Source organism: Erinaceus europaeus, chromosome 21 (genome assembly GCF_950295315.1).
Source record: "Erinaceus europaeus chromosome 21, mEriEur2.1, whole genome shotgun sequence".
Taxonomy (NCBI): domain Eukaryota; kingdom Metazoa; phylum Chordata; class Mammalia; order Eulipotyphla; family Erinaceidae; genus Erinaceus; species Erinaceus europaeus.
In genome coordinates, this window is record NC_080182.1 from 38,821,937 (window position 1) to 38,844,907 (window position 22,971).

The 22,971-nt window shown below is 38.7% G+C and overlaps 1 protein-coding gene across 5 annotated transcripts in view; it reads right to left on the bottom strand.

Annotated features, from left to right (window-relative positions):
- Nucleotides 1–17,213: 17,213 nt before the first annotated feature.
- The window catches only part of SATB1 (SATB homeobox 1), a 104,351-nt gene continuing 98,593 nt past the window's right edge, over nt 17,214–22,971 (bottom strand). For all 5 annotated transcript variants that reach the window (XM_060180870.1, XM_060180872.1, XM_060180871.1 and 2 more), the window contains exons 10-11: nt 21,685–21,888; nt 17,214–18,953 (exon numbers count right to left, since the gene is read on the bottom strand). In XM_060180870.1, the coding sequence (XP_060036853.1) occupies nt 18,453–18,953; nt 21,685–21,888 (705 nt within the window). In that variant the 3' untranslated portion in view covers nt 17,214–18,452. The remainder of the gene's footprint in view (nt 18,954–21,684; nt 21,889–22,971) is intronic.

A 22,971-nucleotide genomic window follows, 5' to 3' on the forward strand; every position in this document is an offset into this window, starting at 1 on the left:
ACAAGGCTGCAGGTATCTCTCTTCCTCTCTATTTCCCTCTCCCTTCTCTATTTCTGGTGGTCTCTATCCCATAAATAAATAAATAGATAAATAGATAAAAGATTAAATAAAATAGGGGAGCTTCCACTGGAGGGAACAGGATATGGAACTCTAGTGGTGGAAATTGTATGGAAGTGTACCCCTTTTACCCTACAATCTTGTTAATAATTTTTAGTGAAGTTTTTTAAATATTTATTTATGTATTCCCTTTTGTTGCCTTTGTTGTTTTATTGTTGTAGTTATTATTATTGTTATTGATGTCATCGTTGTTGGATAGGACAGAGAGAAATGGAGAGAGGAGGGGAAGACAGAGAGAGGGGAGGGACACCAGCAGACCTGTGAAGCAACTCCCCTGCAGGTGGGGAGCCAGGGGCTCGAACCAGGATCCTTACACCAGTCATTGCGCTTTGCACCACATGCGCTTAACTGGCTGCACTACCCCCTGACTCCCATTAATAGTCATTAAATCACTAATAATAATAAATAAATAAAAACTAACTAAATAAATAAATAACATGAAATTCCTCATCTTAATAATTCTAAGTGTATAGTCAGTAGTGATGGTAGGCTAATCAAAACAGATCCCCAGAAATCTGAAACACTACACCCATGAAACAGCACCTCTCCTTTTCTTTTCCCAAGTGTCCCAGGTAAAAACTATTCTAATTTGTGTCATTATGAGCTGGATGGACTGCTGCATATGTGCCAATAAAAGAGGATTCATACAGTATTTTTCTCTTTATGACTGGCTTACTTCACTTAGCATAATGGTCTCCAGATTGATCCAAGTCCCATTCTACCGTATATCTGTGTCTCATTTTGTTTTTCTATTCATCTTTCAACAGATATTTGAGTCATTTCAACCTTTTAGCCACTAGGATATGCTACTACAAACACAGGTGTGCAACTATCTCCTCTAGTCTCTGGTTTCCATTTCTTTTGTATGTACATGCACTCGTGGGATTGCTACATCATCTAGTAGTTCTTTTTTTTTTTTTCCTTTTTTGTGGAGAAGAGTCCTCATGCCTGCATGGTTTCTCTGCTCCCAAATCTTTTACATTTCTAATGAAACAGACATAGACACACACACACACACACACACACACACACACACACACACACTGACTACAGTACCACTGCTTTCCCTAGTGTCATTGCACCTCCCCTGTGCTGCCAGGGCTGGAACTTGGGTTATATGTATGCAAAGCATTCACTTGACTGAGTGAGTTATCTCTCTGACCCTCAGAAGACAGGTCTGTTTTTAATGCAATAATTTATCTTATGGTGGTTTGTATAAAATTGTACTCCTAAAACATACAATCTTGTAATATAACTTTATAAAAAGTTAATAGAAAAACATCATGTATCAGTATTGGTTCCTCAGTTGTAACAAATTTAGCACCCCAATCAATTTATTAACACTTGGTTAATCTAGCAAAGGAGCAAAGATTGCTTAAGGGAACTTTTTGGATATGCTACATTTTATGTCAAGTATTTATTTCTTACTGCTTTCAAAATAATTTCTTTTTCTTTGGTCCTCATAAATTTGATTAGCGTTTGTCTTGCTGTGGATTACTTTGAGTTTATCATATTTTGGATTCTCTCAGCTTATTGAATATGCTGTTTTGTTTTTATTTACTAAAGTTTGGAAATTTTTAGTAGTTACTATCCTAATTATTTTTCAGTTTTTCTTTCTTTGACCAGAGTCGTTTTTTTCCATGATAACATGTTCTAGAACTTCCATTTTGCTTTTGTTAATATCTTCTAAGTCTTTGATGAAAATTTCTGTTTTTCTTCAGTTGCTTTAAACATGTGTGCAATTGTTCTCTGAGGTTTTATGACTGCATTAAAATTTCTATTAGAAAATTCTAACATTTCAGTAATCTCAGTGTGTGTAAATGTAAACTGCTTTCTGTATGCCTAGTTTGAATTTTACTGGTTATTTCTGCATTAAAAAAAAACTCTGGATATTACTTGAATTCTCTGTTTCAGCTGACTTTATATTTATTTATTTATTTTTTGACATTACTCTGACAAGGGCAGTAGAAATGCCTCATTATTACTACCAGGTGAAAACAGAAGTTTAATTTCATCATTGACATCTGGAGGTTTCCCCTCATTGTCACTGAGGAAGCAGTGGAAGTTAAAACTCCCTTCTAGGACTGCAGTGATATTACTTTAACTGAGAAAAGAAAGCCTTGTTCGTATTCCCCATATGATCTCTACGATATCATTTGGGGGTGGGGGTGGGCGCTATCATTTCATTACTGGGCAGTGATAAGAGCCCTGACTTTATTTACTAGAACTTTTCTTACACCCCTCTACTGAAAAAGACTGGAGCACCTTGTCTCAGCTTCCCAAGAGTGGAAATCTAGAATCTTCTTCCATATTTATTGACTTGGGATAAACGCAGTGTCTTTTGTGATCCTTAGCTAGATCTGTAAGGCAGTTATTGTGTAAAAGTTTTCTATCATTCTAGGCCATCCTTTTTCTTTTTCTTTGGTTTGAGATAGTAGACTGTTGACATCTATTACATTTATGCCCACTGGAGTTTCTGGGCCATGAACAACTGATTAAATATAAGTGTTTTTAGATTTTTGACTCCATGGGTATATAAAATAAAGTAAAAAAAGTTATGTATAGAAGTGACCTTAAGAATGTTACTTCATTAAGTCACCTTAAATGAGTAAAAAAAAAAAGGTACTTTTATAATTTATCATTATCCTTTCCCCAAAGTTGTGATCTTTTAAATGTATAGATATAGTATTGGATATAATTTTAACACCATTTTTCCCCACCTCATGATGGTCCAGTGAAAACTCAGTTTTTCATAGGGCACATGGGACAAGCATATGCAAACTCTTACTTTAGTTTACGTTTCTGGACCTGGGGGTTTTAAAATAACAAACCCCTAAACATGAAATTTTCTAAAATGAAATTCTCCCCAGATGCCGGTCTCTGTTCAGGCACCAGATGCCAGGCTAGCTTTGCAGGCGGGAGACAGACCACCAGGGACTCATGGCTGAGCTGTAAACTCAGTTCAATCTTTATTGATGAGCAAGAATGCAGTGCAATCAATCTAATATCTCTTCATTAGAAAATCCTGTCCTTTATATCTCCTGAGGCAGAAGTGTCAGGTCAGAAGAGGAAATACATAGGATAGGGGGTGGGGGGAAGGAAAAAGCATGCGAACAAGTGGTGATTAAAAGGTGGAAAACAGGATGTGACAAGGAGAGGGGGCGGAGTGGAAAAAGAGCTCAAACCAGTGGGGATTAAACCAATGCAGGTTTCAAACAAAACAATGATTATGTAAATAGACCACAGCATTAAGCAATGCAGGGGAACCTAACGTGATGATCAAAACAGAAGGGGTCTTAGAAGCAGAATTAGAAGCAGACCAACACCCAGACTCATTTTGTAGGGCTTAAAGAGAAAGCCGGGAGTCGGGCTGTAGCGCAGCGGGTTAAGCGCAGGTGGCGCAAAGGACAAGGACCAGCATAAAGATCCCGGTTCGAACCCCGGCTCCCCACCTGCAGGGGAGTTGCTTCACAGGTGGTGAAGCAGGTCTGCAGGTGTCTATCTTTCTCTCCTCCTCTCTGTCTTCCCCTCCTCTCTCCATTTCTCTCTGTCCTATCCAACAGCGACAACAACAATAATAACTACAACAATAAAACAGCAAGGGCAACAAAAGGGAATAAAAAAAAGAGAGAAAGCTGTCTCTTAAAACGTGATCTATAAAATCAAGTTACTCATTTCCTGTAGAATACTGGACCATATATACTCAAGTTCTTGGATGACTGTTCAATATGGTGATATTCATGTTGTCAGATGGTTCATATGTTGTCCAGTACAGTGTTCAATAATTTCACAAGAAAAACTGTGATGGCAGAAACTCATTGCTACTTTTGAATCAATAATCATTACTGCAGATTGTTCTTTCTGATGTTTTTCTTCATTTTTTTGACCCGAGGCTATTGTGGTGAGTATATTTTTAGCTACTGTTTCTTTAGCTAATAATGTTGGATCAAATCCAGACAGAATTAGACACAGCAGTTGGTCTCCTCTATGTATATTCACATTAAGTCTCTGCAGGTTTCATGAACTCAGGCATCAAGAGTGATGAGTGCAAGGTCCTTTGCTCCTCCTGGTTTTTTCAGTAGTCAGAAAGTATTTCTCTAATACATGGCATCCAACTACTGCATGTCAGGAAATCGCTTTTTCTGAAGGAGTAGAGGATTTGTATGTAAGAATAATTTGTAATCCTGTAGTCTTAGTTAATTTCATCAGAACTCTCTCTAGACTGAATTATTTCCCAGCGGAAGATCAAGTCAAGTGCCGATTTAATCTCAGTCCTCAAAGGAAAAGTTTATAGTTGTCAGTGGCATGTCCTTCTCAGAAGAAAATAAGACAGTTAGTTGATTTTTGCTGGGCCAGGAAGCACTGATTGCAGGAGAGAGCAAATACTCCCACAGTCTAATCAATCTCACAGAGCAGATGGATACAGCAATTAGTGCAAAAATTATTTTGCCAAGAATATTAACACTTCTTAGATTTATCAAGAAGGGGTGAAGTTTCTAGTCAATAATTTTCTAAATTTATAGAACAGTTACTAGTGATCAACAGGGTGTAGGTTCTCTGGTCCTGTTATCTTGTGTAAACCAGTGAGGTAATTTGTAGAATTTGAAGAATAGGTTCCTCATACATATAAAGTCAAGTCCAGAATTGAAAACAAAAGAGTTTTCTAGTTAGCATATACCCCCACATAGTCTCCTAAACTGAATATGGGCCCCAGATCACATCAAATCGATGGGAATTATAGTCAACAATATTTATACCCCTTTCCCATATTTGGGAGCTACTCTCTTCCCTGATCCAGCTTTCTGGTCCTTTTTCCAGCCAGGACATCATCTTCCCAGACAATAACTTGGATCCACAGACATATCAGATTTCAGGCTCAGGGGAAAAAAGAAAGAGAGAGAGAGAGAGAGAGAGAGAGAGAGAGAGAGAGAGAAAACTAGTATAGCCATAGGCCCTTTGGTATATAAATAAAATATGCCTACTATCTATCTACAAAATGGAGTACCCCCCATCTCTTCATCTGCACAATTCCAGCCTTTAGGTCCACAATTGGTCAGCAATTTGTTTGGCTTTGTTTGTTAACTCTCTTTTCAACCACCAGGTTCCAGATGCTAGCATGATGCCAGCCAGACTTCCCTGGACAGACAAGCTCACCAATGTGTCCTGGAGCTCAGCTTCCCAGAACCCTTCCTCACTAGGGAAAGAGAGAGACAGGCTGGGAATATAGACCGACCCATGTTCAGCGGGGAAGCAACTACAGAAGCCAGACCTTCAACCTTCTGCATCCCACAATGACCCTGGGTCCATACTCCCAGAGGGATAAAGAATAGGAAAGCTATCAGGGGAGGGGAAGGGGTACAGAGTTCTGGTGGTGGGGATTGTGTGTAGTTGTACCCCTCTTTATTTTAAATTTATTTTTTATTTAAGAAAGGATAAATTAACAAAACCATAGGGTAAGTTGTACCCCTCTTATCCTATGGTTTTGTCAATGTTTCGTTTTTATTAATAAAAAAAATTAAATAAAATATATGATTAAATAAAATAATAAAAGACTGTGCTGAAATAAAATTTATTTATAAAACTAACTAGATTTGGCCCACAGACCATCTTTTGCCAGTTTTTGATTTAGGACACACTGATATATGATTTGATCCACTTTAACATTGTATAGAGGTATAATTTTTTTTTCAATTTCAGCACTTATTGGGAGTACCAACTTAAACACTGTCTTTAAAATCATTAAAAGAGGTTATTTTGCCATACAATTTTCATATTTTAAGATATGAAATTTAAATACAAATGCTTGTTATAAGCACTTTATAATACCATCATTATATACATATTTTTAAATATATTTTTAACTTGATATGAAAGAGATATTGAGATGGGGAAGGAAGATAGTGACAGAGAGAGAGGAGGAGAGACACTCCTTCAATACCTGCATGTGGAGACCTGAGGCTGGAACCCATGTCATTGTCATCTTTAATAATTCATACTATAGAAACATTCAAAATTTGTGTCTCCTCTTAGAGTAATCTCACTTTCAAGTCAAAATCTGGTTGTTGTTGTTGTTGTTTTTCTGTTTTCACTGGGGAATTAAAATTTTAAATCCAGCTGTGGACACATGAGTACAACCTCTCCCCATTATAAGTGTCTACAAAAGACCACAACTTAAGGTCATTTTCCACCTGTTGCCTTCCCGTGTCTCTTTTCTGTATCCCTCTTTTTCCTTTGAGTGCTTCTTCCTTATGATCTTTTGACATATTTTAATTTTATTTTTGCCAATATGGATATTGGGGAATAGAGTGACAAATTAGTCAAAGTATGAATGTTAAATTTATGACTCTGTATCAAGTATAAAGCAATAAAGTCAGGGGCAAAAACCTATGTGACATTTTGTGAAGCGAAAAGAATTATTGGGAGATATAGCCACTGGGGTCAGTTACATAGCATCTCCAGGTCTCAGTTCAATAACCAGTAATATGCTGATAACAATAATAATAATAAAAAAAAACCAGGGCTGGGCAGTGGCACATCTGATTGAGTTTACTTGTTACCATGCAGAAGGATCTGGGTCCAAGCCCTTGATGCCCACTTGCAAGGAGGAGAAAGCAGGACTGTACTTATCTCTCTCTTTCCCTCTCTAAATATTCCTGTCCTTCTCAATTTCTCTTTGTCCTATACAAAATAAATAAATAAGAACAAACTTAAATCCTAGAAAATTGTGATAACAATGGATGTACCTTACATATGAATTTGAATCATAAAGGGATTAGCACAGTGATAGCATAGGAATTAATGAACAAGACAATGGTTTGCTCTCATTTGCATTCAGTATTATACCAGATGTTCTAGAAAACAAAATAAGTAAAGAAAGCATTTATATATATATATATATATATATGTATGTATATATATATATATATATATATTTTAAAGAACTGGATAAAAAATTATGGGACACATACTCAACAGAGTATAATTTAGCAATTTAAAAAAATGATGATATTGTGTCCTTTGGGGTAAAATAGATGGAATTGGAAATGATTATGCCTCGTGAAGCAAGTAAGAAGGTGAAGGACAACTGCAGAATGGTTCCACTCATATGAGGAACATAGAGAATCGAACACATGTATGTGGGGGGAGAATCAACCTATATCTAAGACTGTGGAAGAACTAGAGTGGTTATCTATGGAGGTGGGGATGGGGACGCAGACTTTTGGTAATGGCAGTAGGGGAAAAATGACTATACGGTAAACCATTACCTAATAGAGCTCTAAAGTTAAAAGGAGAAGGAGGAAGGAGGGGGAAAAAAGGAGGTGGAGGAGAGGAGGAGAAAGAAAGGAAGAGGAAGGAGGAGGAGGAGGAGAAAGAGAAGAAGGAGGAGAAGAAGGAGAAGGAGGCGAAGGCGAAGGCAAAGAAGAAGGAGGAGGGGGAGAGGGAGGGGGAGGAAGAAGAAGGAGAAGGAAGAGGAAGCGGAGGAGGAGGAGAAGGAAGAACCTGGCACCACATCACCAGAAGGGCCTGGTGGGAGCAGCCCTCCTGCGCTGCACCCAAAATCGTGTCACACCCCTGCTTCTGACACCCTGCTTCTCCTTGAGATTCTGTGTCCTGTGGGTCACTTTCCCATCCACCACTGCCTGCCTGTCACCTCTCCCACATGTCACACCCTCACGCTCCCACACTTAAGCCGTCAAGTCTGTATTCACTGGCTCTTGCTGTGGTGAGGAACCGGGGGTACATGCTGACCTCTCTAGACTTCAGCTGACTTCCTGAAAAATGGACCTGTGCTGAGACTAAAATTTCTTCCAGGCTGAAAGACTCGAATTTTAGGAGAGATGGTTCCTAGTGCAAGGGCCAGTTGAGACGAGGCTTGCGTTTGACCCCCTTCTTGTTGTCCCCCTAAATTCTGTGTGCCCTTCTGTTGGCCTACCCCACCACGGCCCAGTGTAACCGTTCCCTAGTTATTTGACCTAGGCCCCGGACAGGTACACAGTAGGTACTCAATAAACGTAGAATGGAGAGAGTCAGACTGCTGTGTTCTTACAACCTACCTTCCTTTCCTTCCTTACTCCTCCAGAGATCTGAGACTCATTTCAAAGCCCTTGTCAAGGGAGTTAGTGGCTTAATAGGCCCTGTGATAATGAGGGGTTAAAGAGAGAGAGAGAGAAAGTGAGAGAGAGAGGGGGAGAAAGAGAGAGAGAGAGAGAGAGAGAGAGAGAGAGAGAGAGAGAGAGAGAAAACTAAAGCTATTTGTTGTAGATGATAGCATTGTCTACGTAGAAAATCTTCTGAAATATGCACACACACACAAAATGCAGGGGGCCTGGCGGTAGCGTGCTGGGTTAAGTGCTCATAGTACAAAGCGCAAGGACCCGCACAAGGACCGGCTCCACTATCCGGCTGGAGCCCCCAGCTCCCCACCTGCAGGATGGTCGCTTCACAGGCAGTAAAGCAGGTCTCCAGGTGTCTTTTTCTCGCCCTCTCTGTCTTCCCCTCCTCTCTCCATTTCTCTATGTCCTAGCCAACAGCAGCAACAATAATAATAGCAACAGCAACAACAACAATGGGAAGAAGATGGCTGCCAGGAGCTGCAGATACCTAGCGCAGATACCAGGGATCACCCTGGAGGCAAAAAAAAAAAAAAAAAAAAAAGGTCAATACAGAAGTCAGTGTACTTTCCTATACTATAAACAATTACAAATATTTAGAGTCATTTGTAATGGAATCCAAAATATGAAATAGTTTAGGGAGAAATCTGACAAAGAACTTCTAGAGCTGTACACCAAGAAAATATACAAAAAAACTGCTAAAAGAAAATGAAAGGAGACCAAAATAAATAAGTAGTTTAATTGTGCTCATGTGTCTAAATACTCAATATTGTTAATACACCAATTTTTCCTTAAATGATATGTGAAGTTAAAGATATCCCAATCAAAATCCAGTGATTGCTTTGTTAGAAATTGTTGAGTGAAGTGAAAATTCATAGGGAAACAAACAGACCCCAAGTCACCAAAAACAACTTAAGAAGAATGAAATTCAAAGACTTACATTACTTGACTTAAGACTTATAAAGCTGTGTTAACCAAGACACCACAGCTTGGATAGAAAGGGTGACAGAGAATAACAAAACAAAACAAAAATGTAACACACACATCTGTGGTTAATTGATTTTTAAGATTTATTTATTTTTTTCATGAGAGAGAAAGAGAAGCCAGAGTAGTTGTTAGGCATATGCAGTGCTGGCAGTGGAAACCTGGAGTTCTTGGAGGCAAGTCCTGTCTCCTCTTTCTAAGTCAATTCCCTATCAGTCAAATGGCCTTTAAGACCAAAGTGAATATATACGTGAATGAAAAAGAATAGTATCTTATGGAATTAATACTAGAATGATTAAAAATGCATATATAAAAAAGAAAGTGTTTATTTATAATTTGATTTATTGTACCATATACAAAAATTGAATTTCAGAGACAGGCTGGGAGTATGGATCAAACTGCCAATGCCCATGTCTAGAGGGCATTACAGAAGCCAGACCTTCCACCTTCTGCATCCCACAATGATCCTGGGTCCATGCTCCCAGAGGGATAAAGAATAGGAAAACTATCAAAGGAGAGGATGAGATATGGAGTTCTGATGGTGGGAATTGTGTGGAATTGTACCCTTATTATCCTATGGTCTTGTCAGTGTTTCCACTTTATAAATAAAAACTTAAAGAAAAAATTGAATCTCTATAGATTCAACTCCAAAGGAATTATAGATTTAAATGTAAATCCTGAGAGTAAAAAACTTATAAAGGAAAAGATAAGAGAATCTCTGTAACTTTAGGCACATACAACACTGAAATCAAACCATTAAATGAAATAAACTGTAAATCGAAGTTTACCAAGATCAGGTACATCTTTTTATTGTTCAAAGGATCCTGCTGAATGAAAATAAAGCCATAGACCTGTCTTTGTATACTGCATATCTGACAAAGGATTTGTAATCATAACATATAAAAGACTCCAAAAACTCAGTAAGAAAAAGAAAATAAATACCCAGTAAAAAAGGCGGGGCAATCCAATAGACATATAAAAGAAGATATGTAGATTGCAATTAACCTAAGAAGATACAAAATTAGGGAACCATGATTCATTATAGAAATGTACATTAAAACCATCATGAGAAATCATTGCACACCTAGTATCACAATTGAAATGAAAAAGATTCACCATATAAATGTCGGCAAGGACTTGAAGCAATGGAATGCTTATTCTTTGTTGGTGGGAGACGAAAAATAGTAGAGCCACGTTGGACAAGTTTGTCAATTTATTTTAAAAAGTCTAAATAATACCTATAATATGAGAAATGACTTTACTCCTAGGAACTTACTCAGAAGAAATGAAAGTCTCTGTCCACGCAAAGACACACAAATACATATGCCGGGCTAGCTTCACGGGTGGGAGAGAGACGACCAGGGACTCATGGCTGAGCTGGGAACACAGTTTAATCTTTATTGATGAGTGGGGATGCAGTGCAATCAATCAATCTCTATTCATTAGAAAATCCTGTCCTTTATATCTCCTGAGGCAGAAGTGTCAGGAAGAGGAAGTATGTAGGATAGGGGGTGGGGAGAAGGAAAAATCGAGTGAACCAGTGGGGATTAAATGGTGGAGGACAGGATGTGACTAGGAGAGGGGGCAGAGTGGAAAAAGAGCTCGAAGCAGTGGGGATTAAACCAGTGCGGGTCTCAAACAAAACAATGATGATGTAAATAGACCACAGCATTAGGCAATGCAAGCAAAGCTAATGTGATGATCAAAAGAGAAGGGGTCTTAGAAGCAGAATTAGCAGCAGACCAATATACATATATAACATCTTGCTTTATAACAGCCAAAAAATTGGAAACAACCCAAATGTGCATCAACTGGTTACTGGGAGAATGAGTTGTCCTATATCTCCAAGTGGAATATTTCTCAATAGTAAAAGTAATTAATCAGTAATCATTAAAATAATGAGTCTTAAAAGTAATGTTGCTTGGTGAACAAAGCCAGACAGAAGTGAGTAGATTTTGAATCGCTCTATCTGATCTATGAACAGTTCCACAATATGCACATCAATCATACAGAGACAGCGGTTTCATAGCAGCAATGGTAGATAAGGACATGGTGGGGAGAAGGGAGATGTTATAAAAATGACACAAAGAAAATACAGTAATGACGGGTAAGTTTAGAATGTACCCAGTTGTGGGTATATATGTATGTGCTTTTTGATGTTAGGAATACATTGAAAAACCTGTTACATTTTGTCCAAATGTGCACTTTAAATATGTTACTTACTGTATGGCAACAAAGTTGAGATTTTTGACAGTTCCCTCTAATGATCTGCATTTGTGTCAAGCATCGTTTTCAATTTGTATCACTGTCCATTCAAATTTTGCATTGTTTAGTTGAACTTATTATTTTGTTTATCCTTCATTATTATAGTAATCTGAGAATCTCAGGGAATTCATTTTGTGATAATATAGGGCAAGGGGCCATGTTGACTGGACACATACTATCATGCTAAGGACCTAGGTTCAGCCTCCTGTCCCCGTCCTCACCTGTAGAGGAAAGCAAGGTCTTTCCCACTTCCTCTTCCCTTCCCCTCTCAATTTCCTTCTGTCCTGTCAAATAAAAGAAAGGGAGATGAAAGAAAAAAAGCCTGCTGGGAGTGGTGGATTTGCCATTCAAGCACCAAACACCAGTAACTCTGGTGGCAATAAAAAAATAAATAAATAAAATGCATGGGCAAAATGGACACAGATACAGTGTTGCCCTATTTCAGCGGGACCATGAGATATTAAAGGTCAGCAGTAGTCTCTTTATTAATAAATTCTAAATGCTCCACAATTTGTCTTTGCCAGCTAAATAGCTCACCTGGATAGAGTACCTGTTTTCCCATGTAGTTGACCCAGGTTTGAGTTCAATTGCCAATCTGCTGGAGTCAACATCAGTGCTATTCTGTCTTTCCCACCTGTCTTTCTCATTCTATCTGAAAAGATCACCCTGGATTATTAAAGACAAAAAAAAAAGAAAGGAGAGAGAACTTTTTTGGGATATGAACCATATTTCATTCTATATAATCAACATTTCTACTAAATTGATCTCATGCATTTATTCACTTCTTAAATGGATGCATTATCTGAATTCAAAATCATTCATACAAAATGATTTTCAGATATTTCTGTGGCAGGATTTGGATAGTGTAAATACGTAACAGTGAATTTACTTGACTTTCTATGAGTGATTATAACTCTCGTTTGACCAGTTTGAGCACTGACTGAGAAACTATTAGAAACTTCTCCTGGTTTTAACTCCACAGTATTCTTTTTCTTAAACATTCAGGAGAAAAACTTATTTGCAGAATCACTCTGACACACTGACATTTGAGGTGCTTGATTTGATTGGACGCATTTCCTTTTTAAAAAAAACGGGACAAAAGCCAAACACCTCTATGAACTTCAGTGTTTAGATCATTGAATTATTCATTAAATTCAGTTCTTCATTTGAAAAATAAGCTTATGGGACTGTACCAATTTGAGTGAGAACTTATTTAATGTATTTGGAAATAGATGAATTACTGAATGCAGTTAACTTTCTACAATGACATTTCTATTGCTTTCAGTATATACCCCTGCTCACAGTTCACAGACCCCCAAGATTTGTACCCCTTTTATTTTTCATAGGCATGTGCAAATACTCTGCCCATGTTTTTTCCGTCCTATTGTAATACAGCCAATTCTTCATTTCTCTGCTTCTCACCTGTTCCTATTTATTTGTGTATAAGATGTCAAAGGAAAGTAAAAAGTAACACCTCAAATACCACCTTGAAAAAGAAAATGCCAACAAATTCTTTTCTGCACCCGAAGCTTTTAATTCTTTAATCCACCATGGAATGTTGCTTAATTACATATTTTATTATGCATAACTGAAAATTATGTACTTTAGTTTCAACAATGGTATGAAAGCATGTATTGTTTATAAATAAAGAGAGGACGGTTTGTCTCTATTTCTTATGATACAAATATTTATAGAATCCTCACAGCTTCCCCTTCTGAAATTGGCCTTTGAAAAATTCTCTGAACTCTGAGAAAAAGCAAGTTTGAGTATTTCCTTTAGAGATCAGAAAATTCATTACTTTGCAAAACATATGACGATGTTATAATGTCACTATAGTGAAAACCATCAAAGAATTTGGCTATTTCCATGGATTTTTTTTTTTAATTTTGAGGAGTTTCAAAAGGTACTTCTTATTGACAAAAAGGTGACAATTTTTCAAGTAGAAGAACTCCTGGGAGTTCATTGCACTACTCTCAAATTTTCCATATGTGTCTGAAGATTTGTGTACTAAATTGTGTACTGAAGATTTGTGTTGGATGTTATCCTTGGGTGGAGGAGCTTTGGGGTTCATGTTTCATAACGAAACATTTCACACACTTGATCTCAGTTACCTAGGAATGGAGTTTTTCATATTAGCAGAATAATTTCCATTATATTTCTGAAAATGTTCTTTATTTTAAAAGATCTTTAATAAGGAGAAAGTAGACACAGATATCAATAGATAGAAGACCTGCAGCCAACGTAGTCACTGAACCCCTGAACCCATCAGGTGCCCTATTTGAGCTTCCTCTCCATTGTCTTTGAGGTGGAATTCTCATTGTCTATCTTAGATATTCCCTAATGGAGTAGAGTGTGTTTAAACCAGAAATGCATGTAGCACGATTCTTATAAAATGAATCATTGTACAAATGTTATTGCTGTCAGTGTTGGAGCATGATGCTAGAAAGGGGACCTGAGAAGATAAGAGAGCCTTTATATAAGAAGTAAACACTTGGAAATGAAAAGCAGCAACAAACATGGAGTAAGAAAAACCTGCCCCCACATGAAGTTACAGCTGGACAGATGTGTACTCTGGACAAATCTTCATTTTGCATCACACTGCCACAGCGTCAATAAATTAATAAACATGTTTAAATATCTGAATCACCTAACCTTTCTCATCTAGCAGGCACTGTTGGTACTATTGTGCATGGAAAATCAGAAACACATGTGGTATTCAGCTTTTTCCTTTTTTTTCGGGGGGGGGTGTGGTGTTAAAGTGAGGATGGCTTAAGGGTATGAACAATTATTTGAATGCCACAAAAACAAATAGTCCCTAACAGTTAGCAATTCAGCTAACCAGATAGACTGCTCAACATTGAAAGTAACGCAAGTAATGTCACTTTGGAGTCTTGTTGCATTTTTACTTTGGAAGGCAACAAATACACAGTATTTCTACTACATCCCCCCCATCAACCACTGCTACAGAGAGCAGGATCAACTCGAGGGCTTTGGATCAGAGTAGGTATTAGCCACTGAAAATTGTGGGTGGAAGGTGACTTAAAATACCACATTAGTATAAGGCAAGAAGCCTTTGATAACATTTTTGAGGAATTGTTTGTTGACAGTAATCATACAAGCCACATAAGCAGAGCACTGTAAGAAAGACTTTAAAATGTTGCTCATCTCTTAAAACATTGATTTCAAACTTTTTATTTCACATTTGGTATAAACAGGAATAGTGTCCTGGATATATACCTTCCTCCATAATTATTTAATAAACATACTTTGTTTTATCAAAAATGTGCAAGTTAAATAGACTGTAGTTTAGCCTTTGCCAAAAAACAAGCAAGTATTTAGTAGTTATACTAAAAGGATTGCCTTAGAAGGAACATTGAATTCATGACACAACCCCTTAGAAAGTTAAGAAATATTTGTAGGAAAAACTCTAGTGCTGATAAGCATCTGATATTTTAGCTGATTACCATGTTGAGTTTTCTTTAGTTTCCACACTCTCATGCAAATTCCTGACTTGTTTTAATACAAGTCTTAGTACTATTAGCAATATAGTAGGGTGTACACATTTAATGGCTTTTTGAAAATATCACCAGGCAGTTCAGAATACCTCATTTATTGATCAAATTGTGACAATCAAGGACTAGAATATCAGCCAAAAATAACAACGGGGAGTAGGGCAGAAGTTACTAATGGAATGTATGGGATTGTCATGTTTACTCACGCTGAAGATTTGAAAACTGTTTTCTACTCAAGCTCTGTATTCTAGATAAGCACAGCTAGATGAAAGTATCACTACCTGGGGGGAAAACCACTTCTAAGCTCAAAATTCCTTAGGACTAAATGCTAATTGATACACATATATTTACAGATTATGTAGCCGAGTGCCATATAACCAGGGCACTTATTAGTTACCTTGGTTTTCAAAGGTTATGTGTCAACTCTGCATATTATATGCCAAGGAGATACTATCAACATTATTTTTTGCAACATGTACAAGTTTTATATGGCCACAGAGTGTATTACAAATTCGTGGCAAAGTGCTGAGGGAAGGAATCCATGACAGATTCAGATGCACAAGTCTGAATATTACCCGTAAACTTCCTGACTCTGCTAAGGTCTTAACAGCACTGAGCAGTGTGTCATGCCTGGCTTTTAAACCTCTGAAATACTCGGACACAATGAAGCTTCTTCAAAGAACTTTACCAGTCAAAGGCAACAAGAAGACTGATGTGGTCAAAAAGTGAAGAAGGGAGGCTATGTGGACCATCACCCGGAGGGAACTTCTCCAAAATTCACCATCTTTCCTGAAAACAATTGTCTTCATTCTATCATGACTGTCATTGTTGACATATGCTGTGTGTGTGTGTGTGTGTGTGTGTGTGTGTGTGTGTGTGTGTGTAAAATAGCAAATTTGCAAAACTATGCTGCTTAGGCTAGAACCTAAGTGAGAATTTTGCATTATGTTATTTATTATTATTATTTCTTAACACACTTCTGGAATCATTAAAAATGCTACTTCAAAAGAAGTTATTGGGAATGTGAATATTACATTTGCAACTCAGTTTTTGTCTTCCAAAAAATCAAATTTCATACTTATCTGACCCATTGTTAGACTAGTTCAAAAAAACAAATCTACCCCCTGCTCTAGCTTTCTTCCTTAAAACTCAGCAGAAAGGGAGAGGGAGATAGTTATTTTAAAGCTACCTGGCATTCTAATTTCTATTTTACTAATTTAAATTCCTTATGCTCAGATAACATCCTAAACTATAGTGAGCAAGTTCAAAGTCACTTTCTTAATAAAGGCAACTGAAAACGTAATTTCGATACAAGTTGAAGTTTGCTGCAAATACTTCTAGCTATGCTTCAAAAGCACACGCTAGTTTTAAATCTAAATTGGAAACTTTTCAGCAATCCCACTTCTTGTTTCTTAAGGAAAAGTTTAACAATGAAGTAGTTCGATTGCTTATCAATGATCTCAGCAGGGTCTACAGGCAGAAAGAGAACAAGTGATTTCAGAACAGGAAATCAATAAACCCAGTGTCTTCTCTTAGCATCTAGGAAACCTTCAAAAAAGGGGAAAGTGAATTAAAAAAAAAATCACCCAAGGCTACAACAGAGTTCTTATCTGTTCTATGACCATCAACATGCTTCATCCTTTCTGTTCAAGTTTAATGAATTTTAAGTTGTAAAAATTTTGAACATCATGCTTCAATTCCAGGTGTTATTTTTCTTCATGTAGTTCTTAGAGTTAGTATATATACAGCCAAGTGAGATCAAAGTTACTAACTTATACTTCATTTAGAACAAAAAATACATTACTAAAGATTTTTTTTTTTTTACAGAAGGTTCATTTCTCCCTTTTTATTAGTGGTTTTTCAAATATCTGTCACTAGCTTAAAGCGTTGCCATAATTTAAGTATTGTGAAATAAATGGGGGTTAAACTTTCCTAAGCACAGGTTAGAAGATAGATGTATGTTTCTGGTGGTGAGTCTTCTGACCATCTTACTATCTCTGCTTATTAAGCAGAAGCTAACTTACACCAGGCTGTCACCTTCATTCTTAAATCTAAAAAAAATGATGAAGTGTTTGTGACTTAAATTTACAGTGCCTCAAGTGACTTTTCAATTGCTCTTTGAAAAATCAGAACTATATTATCAAGGAAGTATTAACATGCATCTGAGGGTCATCCTCGAACTCTTCTTTAAAAGTTAATTCACATAAGCAGACAGACCCTAACATGTCATACCATACAAACAATTTTAATTGTGTAGTTACAGTCAATAACCACTCCTAATCAGAACATTTCTGCATAAAGAAAACTGTGATACACTTATAAAAACAGCCAGCTGTAACAAAATAGCTGGTGTTTTCATAGTTATGAACTCATAAAAAAAGAAATACACCTTTATACAGAAATTTTATACAGATGTAGCTTTAAAATTGATTGTAAATCAAAGGAAGACACATTGCAAACATCAATTATTTTCACATTAATTGCATAATTTTCTAAGGTGATCTATTCATTTTATTTACCTAAGCTTATTTGCATGATAGTAAAAATTGCATACGACAGTAAGAGTGAAGCTTATAGTATGAATTGCTTGGATAACATAGAGCACTTTTTATAGGCAACTGTGTAAAGCACATTTCCTCTATTTAAAACTTTTAAGACACTTTGTTTTACTGCCCATCAAAATACATTTATAAATAGAAAAGAATCAGTATGGTAACAAGAGAAGCAATATTACGCTTAACGGAAACTTCCAAAAAATTAATTACAACATGGTGCTGCAAGGATCTACAAATAAATAATGAGGACTGACTTGTGTTTCACATTTTCTTTTCTTTTTTTTTTTTTTTTTAAAAAAAATCATGTAACAATGAGAATGAAAAAAATTACAGTGAACTTTTATTTCCAAAATAAAAACAAATTTGAATTACGGCAGTGCCATATAATACAAGGCATTTGTTGGCATATGTCATCTTTAAACTGCATTCCACAGTCTATAGTTCTTTTGTAACATACAATAGAGTAACAAACTCTTTTTTTTTTCTTTTTCTTTTAAAATAAGGGGCGAGTTTCCAAAGATCAGTGTGGAGTGTTACAGAAATAATTAAAGGAAGGAAATAATAATCACAGAAAATGATAATGCTTGTTTGAGGCTCCAGAATAATAATAATCAAAAAAAAAAAAGTACTGGTATCAGCTAACTGGGTTCACACCTCTGTGTGGCCCGTTAACACGAATTTTAATCGTGAGTGCCAAACTATCCTTGGCGCTTCACCTGGGGCTGCCAAGTAGTCTGTAAAAGAGAGTAAAACAGTTAGTGCAGTCTGTACGATTCTTTCTCAACTTTCCTGTTTGTGCAAGTTTCTGAAGATTCATTGGCCAAACAATGAACAACGAAGGTTGTCTGGAATATTCCTTTCGCTAGTAAAGACCAGTGGCACTATTCAGTGAAAATGATACTTTGATCTCAGTCTTTCAAGTCGGTGTTAATGTCTGTGTTTGCCTCCACCGAGAGCTCTTCCTCCAGTTTCACCGAGAAAAGGGTGTTAGCATTTTTATCTTGGACGCTCTCCTCTAAATCCTTAAGCAGCTCCTCTTCTTTGTATTCGGCCACATCCACCTCTAGGCCAGAGTTGTCCTTCAGTTTGCCATGGTGCTTGAGATAATACCGCTGGTTCTGAAAGAACTTGATGATGGTGTACTTGGGAAGGTCAAGTTGGGCGGACAGAGTCTGGATTGCCTCCTCGTCTGGGTACAGACCTACGTCTTGGATGAAACTCTGGAGGATGCCCAGGGCTTCCACGGAAATCTTGGTTCGGGGCCGGGTCTTCTGCCGGCACTCCTCCTCTGCCTCCGCGGGCGAGGCCACCGTGGGCTGCCTTGGGGGGAGCCGGGGGCCAGCCGGCTGCTGTGCCTGAGGCTGGGGGGGTGGCGGTGGTGGCTGCTGCTGAGGCTGTGGTTGTGCTTGCTGTGGGGAAGGAACAAGCACAGAATCAGAGCCCTGAGTTCTGCAGCTCCACCCAAGGCTAGAATTCCAACACAGGCGGGTATACACCCCACTTAGCTTCCTGCATGGGGCAAAGGTGCTGGGTGAAGAGGCCAGGCAGCTCAAAGGCCCATGGCACTGAGAGACACACACACACACACACAAAAGAAACAAAGGAAGGAAGGAAGGAAGGAAGGAAGGAAGGAAGGAAGGAAGGAAGGAAGGAAGGGAGGGAGGGAGGGAGGGAGGGAGGGAGGGAGGTCTCCATAGGAACTGGGAGTGAGCTGGGGGGATGGGGGTGAGGGGCTGCAAAGAGGTTACCAGGCTTCCTCCTCTAAATCAGTCAATCAGTGGAGTTTCCTTACCCTGGTTCAGGACAGTGCAAACTCTGAGCTCTAAAAACACGTGAGCCATAAACTTCATTAGAGGGATAAGCATCAAAGGGGAAGACCGAAAAGCAAGTTAGGATGTAAATAATTAACCGAGATTTCAAATGAAGATTGAGAAGGGTTTCAAAGGCATTTGAGAGAGGAGAGCTACTGAGGCAGCAGGGCAAAACTGAATGGTGAAAACAAAGCAAGAAAAGCAAAGCCTTCTTTGAATTCCATACAGAAAGAGTGAGTGAGGACTCCTCTTCAGCACCAACCCTTACGTGGGCCTGAGGGTTTGGGGGATCCTCTCATGCCCTACCAGACAGTTCTGACTTTACACACACAGCACTTCTTAACACACTGCACAAGGAGGACGCAGCAAGTTTTTTCCCTTACCAACAAATGAATAAATAAATAAATAAATAAATAAATAAATAAATAAATGGCTCTGTCGATAGCAAACTCAGAGATGATTACAGACACTTTTTCGTAACTAATATCTGTATATGTGTATACAGACAATTTAGTGTATACAGACACTTTTTCATAACTAGTATCTGTATATGTGCTCTGATTTCCATATGCAACTACTCATAGCAGATGCACGACACGTGAACGTACTGCTGTATCCATGATTCTTATCAGAAAAGTGAATCAACCTGAGTAAGTGGAAATATACTGGCTTGTTTATGCTATGCCTGAGCATTTCCTTTTATCCCCCTAAGAAGCAATTTTATTAAAAACAATTCACATCTTCAAACAAGTTCTATTTTTATTATTAACATCTATCTTTCTCTCTTTTTTGCTAAACGGTAAGTTTTTCACAATTATTTTAGTGTGTGGTATCCTAAGGGATTCTGCTTTTCAATTTGTTTTATCTTTGATACCCACTCAAGGATTTTTTTTTTCCTGGTGGATGGATAACCCTATTATTGTTTTTAGCTACATGTATTTGTATACATAATTTTTTTTTCACTGCAATACCAAGACATAATGCAGGTGGTTCCACAAAGATAACAATCACTTTAGGATCTGAGACAACAATGGCATTTTCAGTTAAAGGAGAGAGCTAAAAATATTTCCTAGATTTAACAGAAAGAAGTTAGCCAGCTGAAGTTCAATTACAACATACTGGCTAAGCAATCAAGGGCATAAGAACACCAAGGAGCCACGCCTTCCCGGAACTTTCCAGTCTAAATTCATTTTCTCATTGGAAGAACGGAAACTAGCTGAGAAACAACAAGCCAAGCAGAAGGCTGAACCTGCAGGCACAGTGGTCTCTGGCTACTGCCAGGTTAGTCTGAAAACCATGGCCGAATGAGCAGGTCTGGATGCCACCCCCTCTCTGGTTGTCACAAGTAACACCTGCAGCACTGAGCCACGGTGTGGGGGTCAGCAGGCCTGGTAAGGAAACTCCTCTAGACTCTCCTTTCCCAAGGTTGGTGGGAGAGGGACTCTAAAGGAAAGACAAACAGACATGACTCACCCCTAACCTGTGTTCCCTGAGGGGGTGGGGCGGGAGTTAGTTGTAAGGTGAAGAAAAGGCCAAGGAGTCAGAATTAAGAGTTCATTTTGGACCCTCCCCTCAGAATCCAGGTATACCCTGGTTATGACTCCATGAGGTTCCTCTGCAGAACAGCTGATACTCCTTTCCTTGGAAGCCAGCACTGGTGCTCGTTATAAAAAATAGGTAGTGGGAGTCGGGCGGTAGTGCAGCGGCTTAAGCATACGTGGTGCAAAGCGCAAGGTCCGGCATAAGGATCCCGGTTCGAGCCCCCGGCTCCCCACCTTAGGGGAGTCGCTTCACAGGTGGTGAAGCAGGTCTGCAGGTGTCTGTCTTTCTCTCCCCTTCTCTGTCTTCCCCTCCTCTCTCCATTTCTCTCTGTCCTATCCAACAACGACAACATCAATAACAACAATAACTACAACAATAAAAAAGGGCAACAAAAAGGAAATAATATATATAAAAAAAGAAAAATAGGCAGTGTTTTTAAAATTCCAGTTAAAAAAAAAAGGAAAACCTCCTAAATTCTCAACACAAAACAACCCAAGCCTCATTTAAAAAACAAACAAACAAACAAAAAACCATACTTGCCAAACACAAAGTGTAAAAGAGAGTTCTGGCCACACGGAGGTTAGGAGGAAAAGAGACACAATATGCATGTTGGGAAAAGTGTGTGAATACGCCTTTTATTCCCCTGAGCAGGGTGGTCATTCATTGCTATGTCTTGCTAAAAAGCCCATGTTTAGACTTGCAGGAAGCAGAGGAAGCCTCATCTCCCTGCTGACTGTAAAGCTCACACTGACTGAGTGCTCTCCGGAAGTGGCCAGGGTGCACCAACCTGCATCTGCTCTGTGGGAACATGGATCATGTGGGGTGGCCGGTCCCCATGGTGATGCACAGCGTTGCTCTCCTGTTCGTAGATGGCATCACGTTCTGGCTGAGGAAGACTCAGGAACCTTCGGATCATGGAGAGGTTCTCCCACAGGGTCCGATTTTCTGGAGAAGGATCTTCTTTCCAGCGTAGCAGCTCACACAACCACCCCTAAGAGACAAAAGAAGCATCGGTCAGCACAGGCGGAGGAGCAGATGGCTATCCCATTATAAGCTAATGATGCGAGGCCCTGTAAAGTCGACTTTAAAAAAAAAGAAAATTATTTATTTATCCCCTTTTGTTGCCCTTGTTTTACTGTTGTGGTTGTTACTGTTGTTGTTGTTGGGCAGGACAGAGAGAAATGGAGAGAGGAGGGGAAGACAGAGAGGGGGCGAGAAAGAGACACCTGCAGACCTGCTTCACCACCTGTGAAGCGACTCCCCTGCAGGTGCGGAGCCAGGGGCTCGAACGGGGATCCTTGTGCTGTTCCTTGCGCTTTGCGCCACTGTGCGTTTAACCTGCTGCGCCACCGCCTGACTCCCCTGAAGACTTTTTTAAAAAAAATAAGTTTAAACAACCCTCAGGTGTTTTTTTTTCTTCTTCTTCTTCTTCTTTCAGACCCATTAAGAGACTAGCTGTGGCTCTTGAGGGTGGGCGGGGGGGGGGGCTCTATTGCTAATACACATTCAGATAAAGAAGAGTTTAGTCTATTATCCAAGCTCCAAGGGCAAGACACATTTGCCGTGGACTTCACAACATATAAAGAAAGCAGGAAGAAAGCAAAGCTTTCCTATATTTCAGCCTTGCCAACTTGCTTTTTCGGATGGGCAACCACTTGAGGACTCTAAAGATAATTAAGAGACAGAAGAAGTTTTTAGAATCACGTTTCCCTAGAAGATTCCTAAGTTTATGATTTTCTAATTAGAAAGGAGCCAAGGTATCAATACTCGTGTACGGGAGACAAGAGGTAAGTGTGCCTGTGTAAGGACACTGTTCAGGGATAATGATAAGAAAGATCAGAAAGAACTGTCCAAACACATGGCACCTTCCAACACTGCTTTCTTCCCCCCCCCCCCCAACAGCATTCTATATACATCTAGGACTTGTTGAGCAATGATTTCCATAGAAGACGGTATCATATGATTGCCAAAGCCTGAGCCCCTCTGAGTCCTCCGAAAGCCCAGCTGTTGACTCTTGAATTTTCTAAGATTTGCGTGGTCCAGGCAAGTGCACCGACTATTCATTTCATCACCA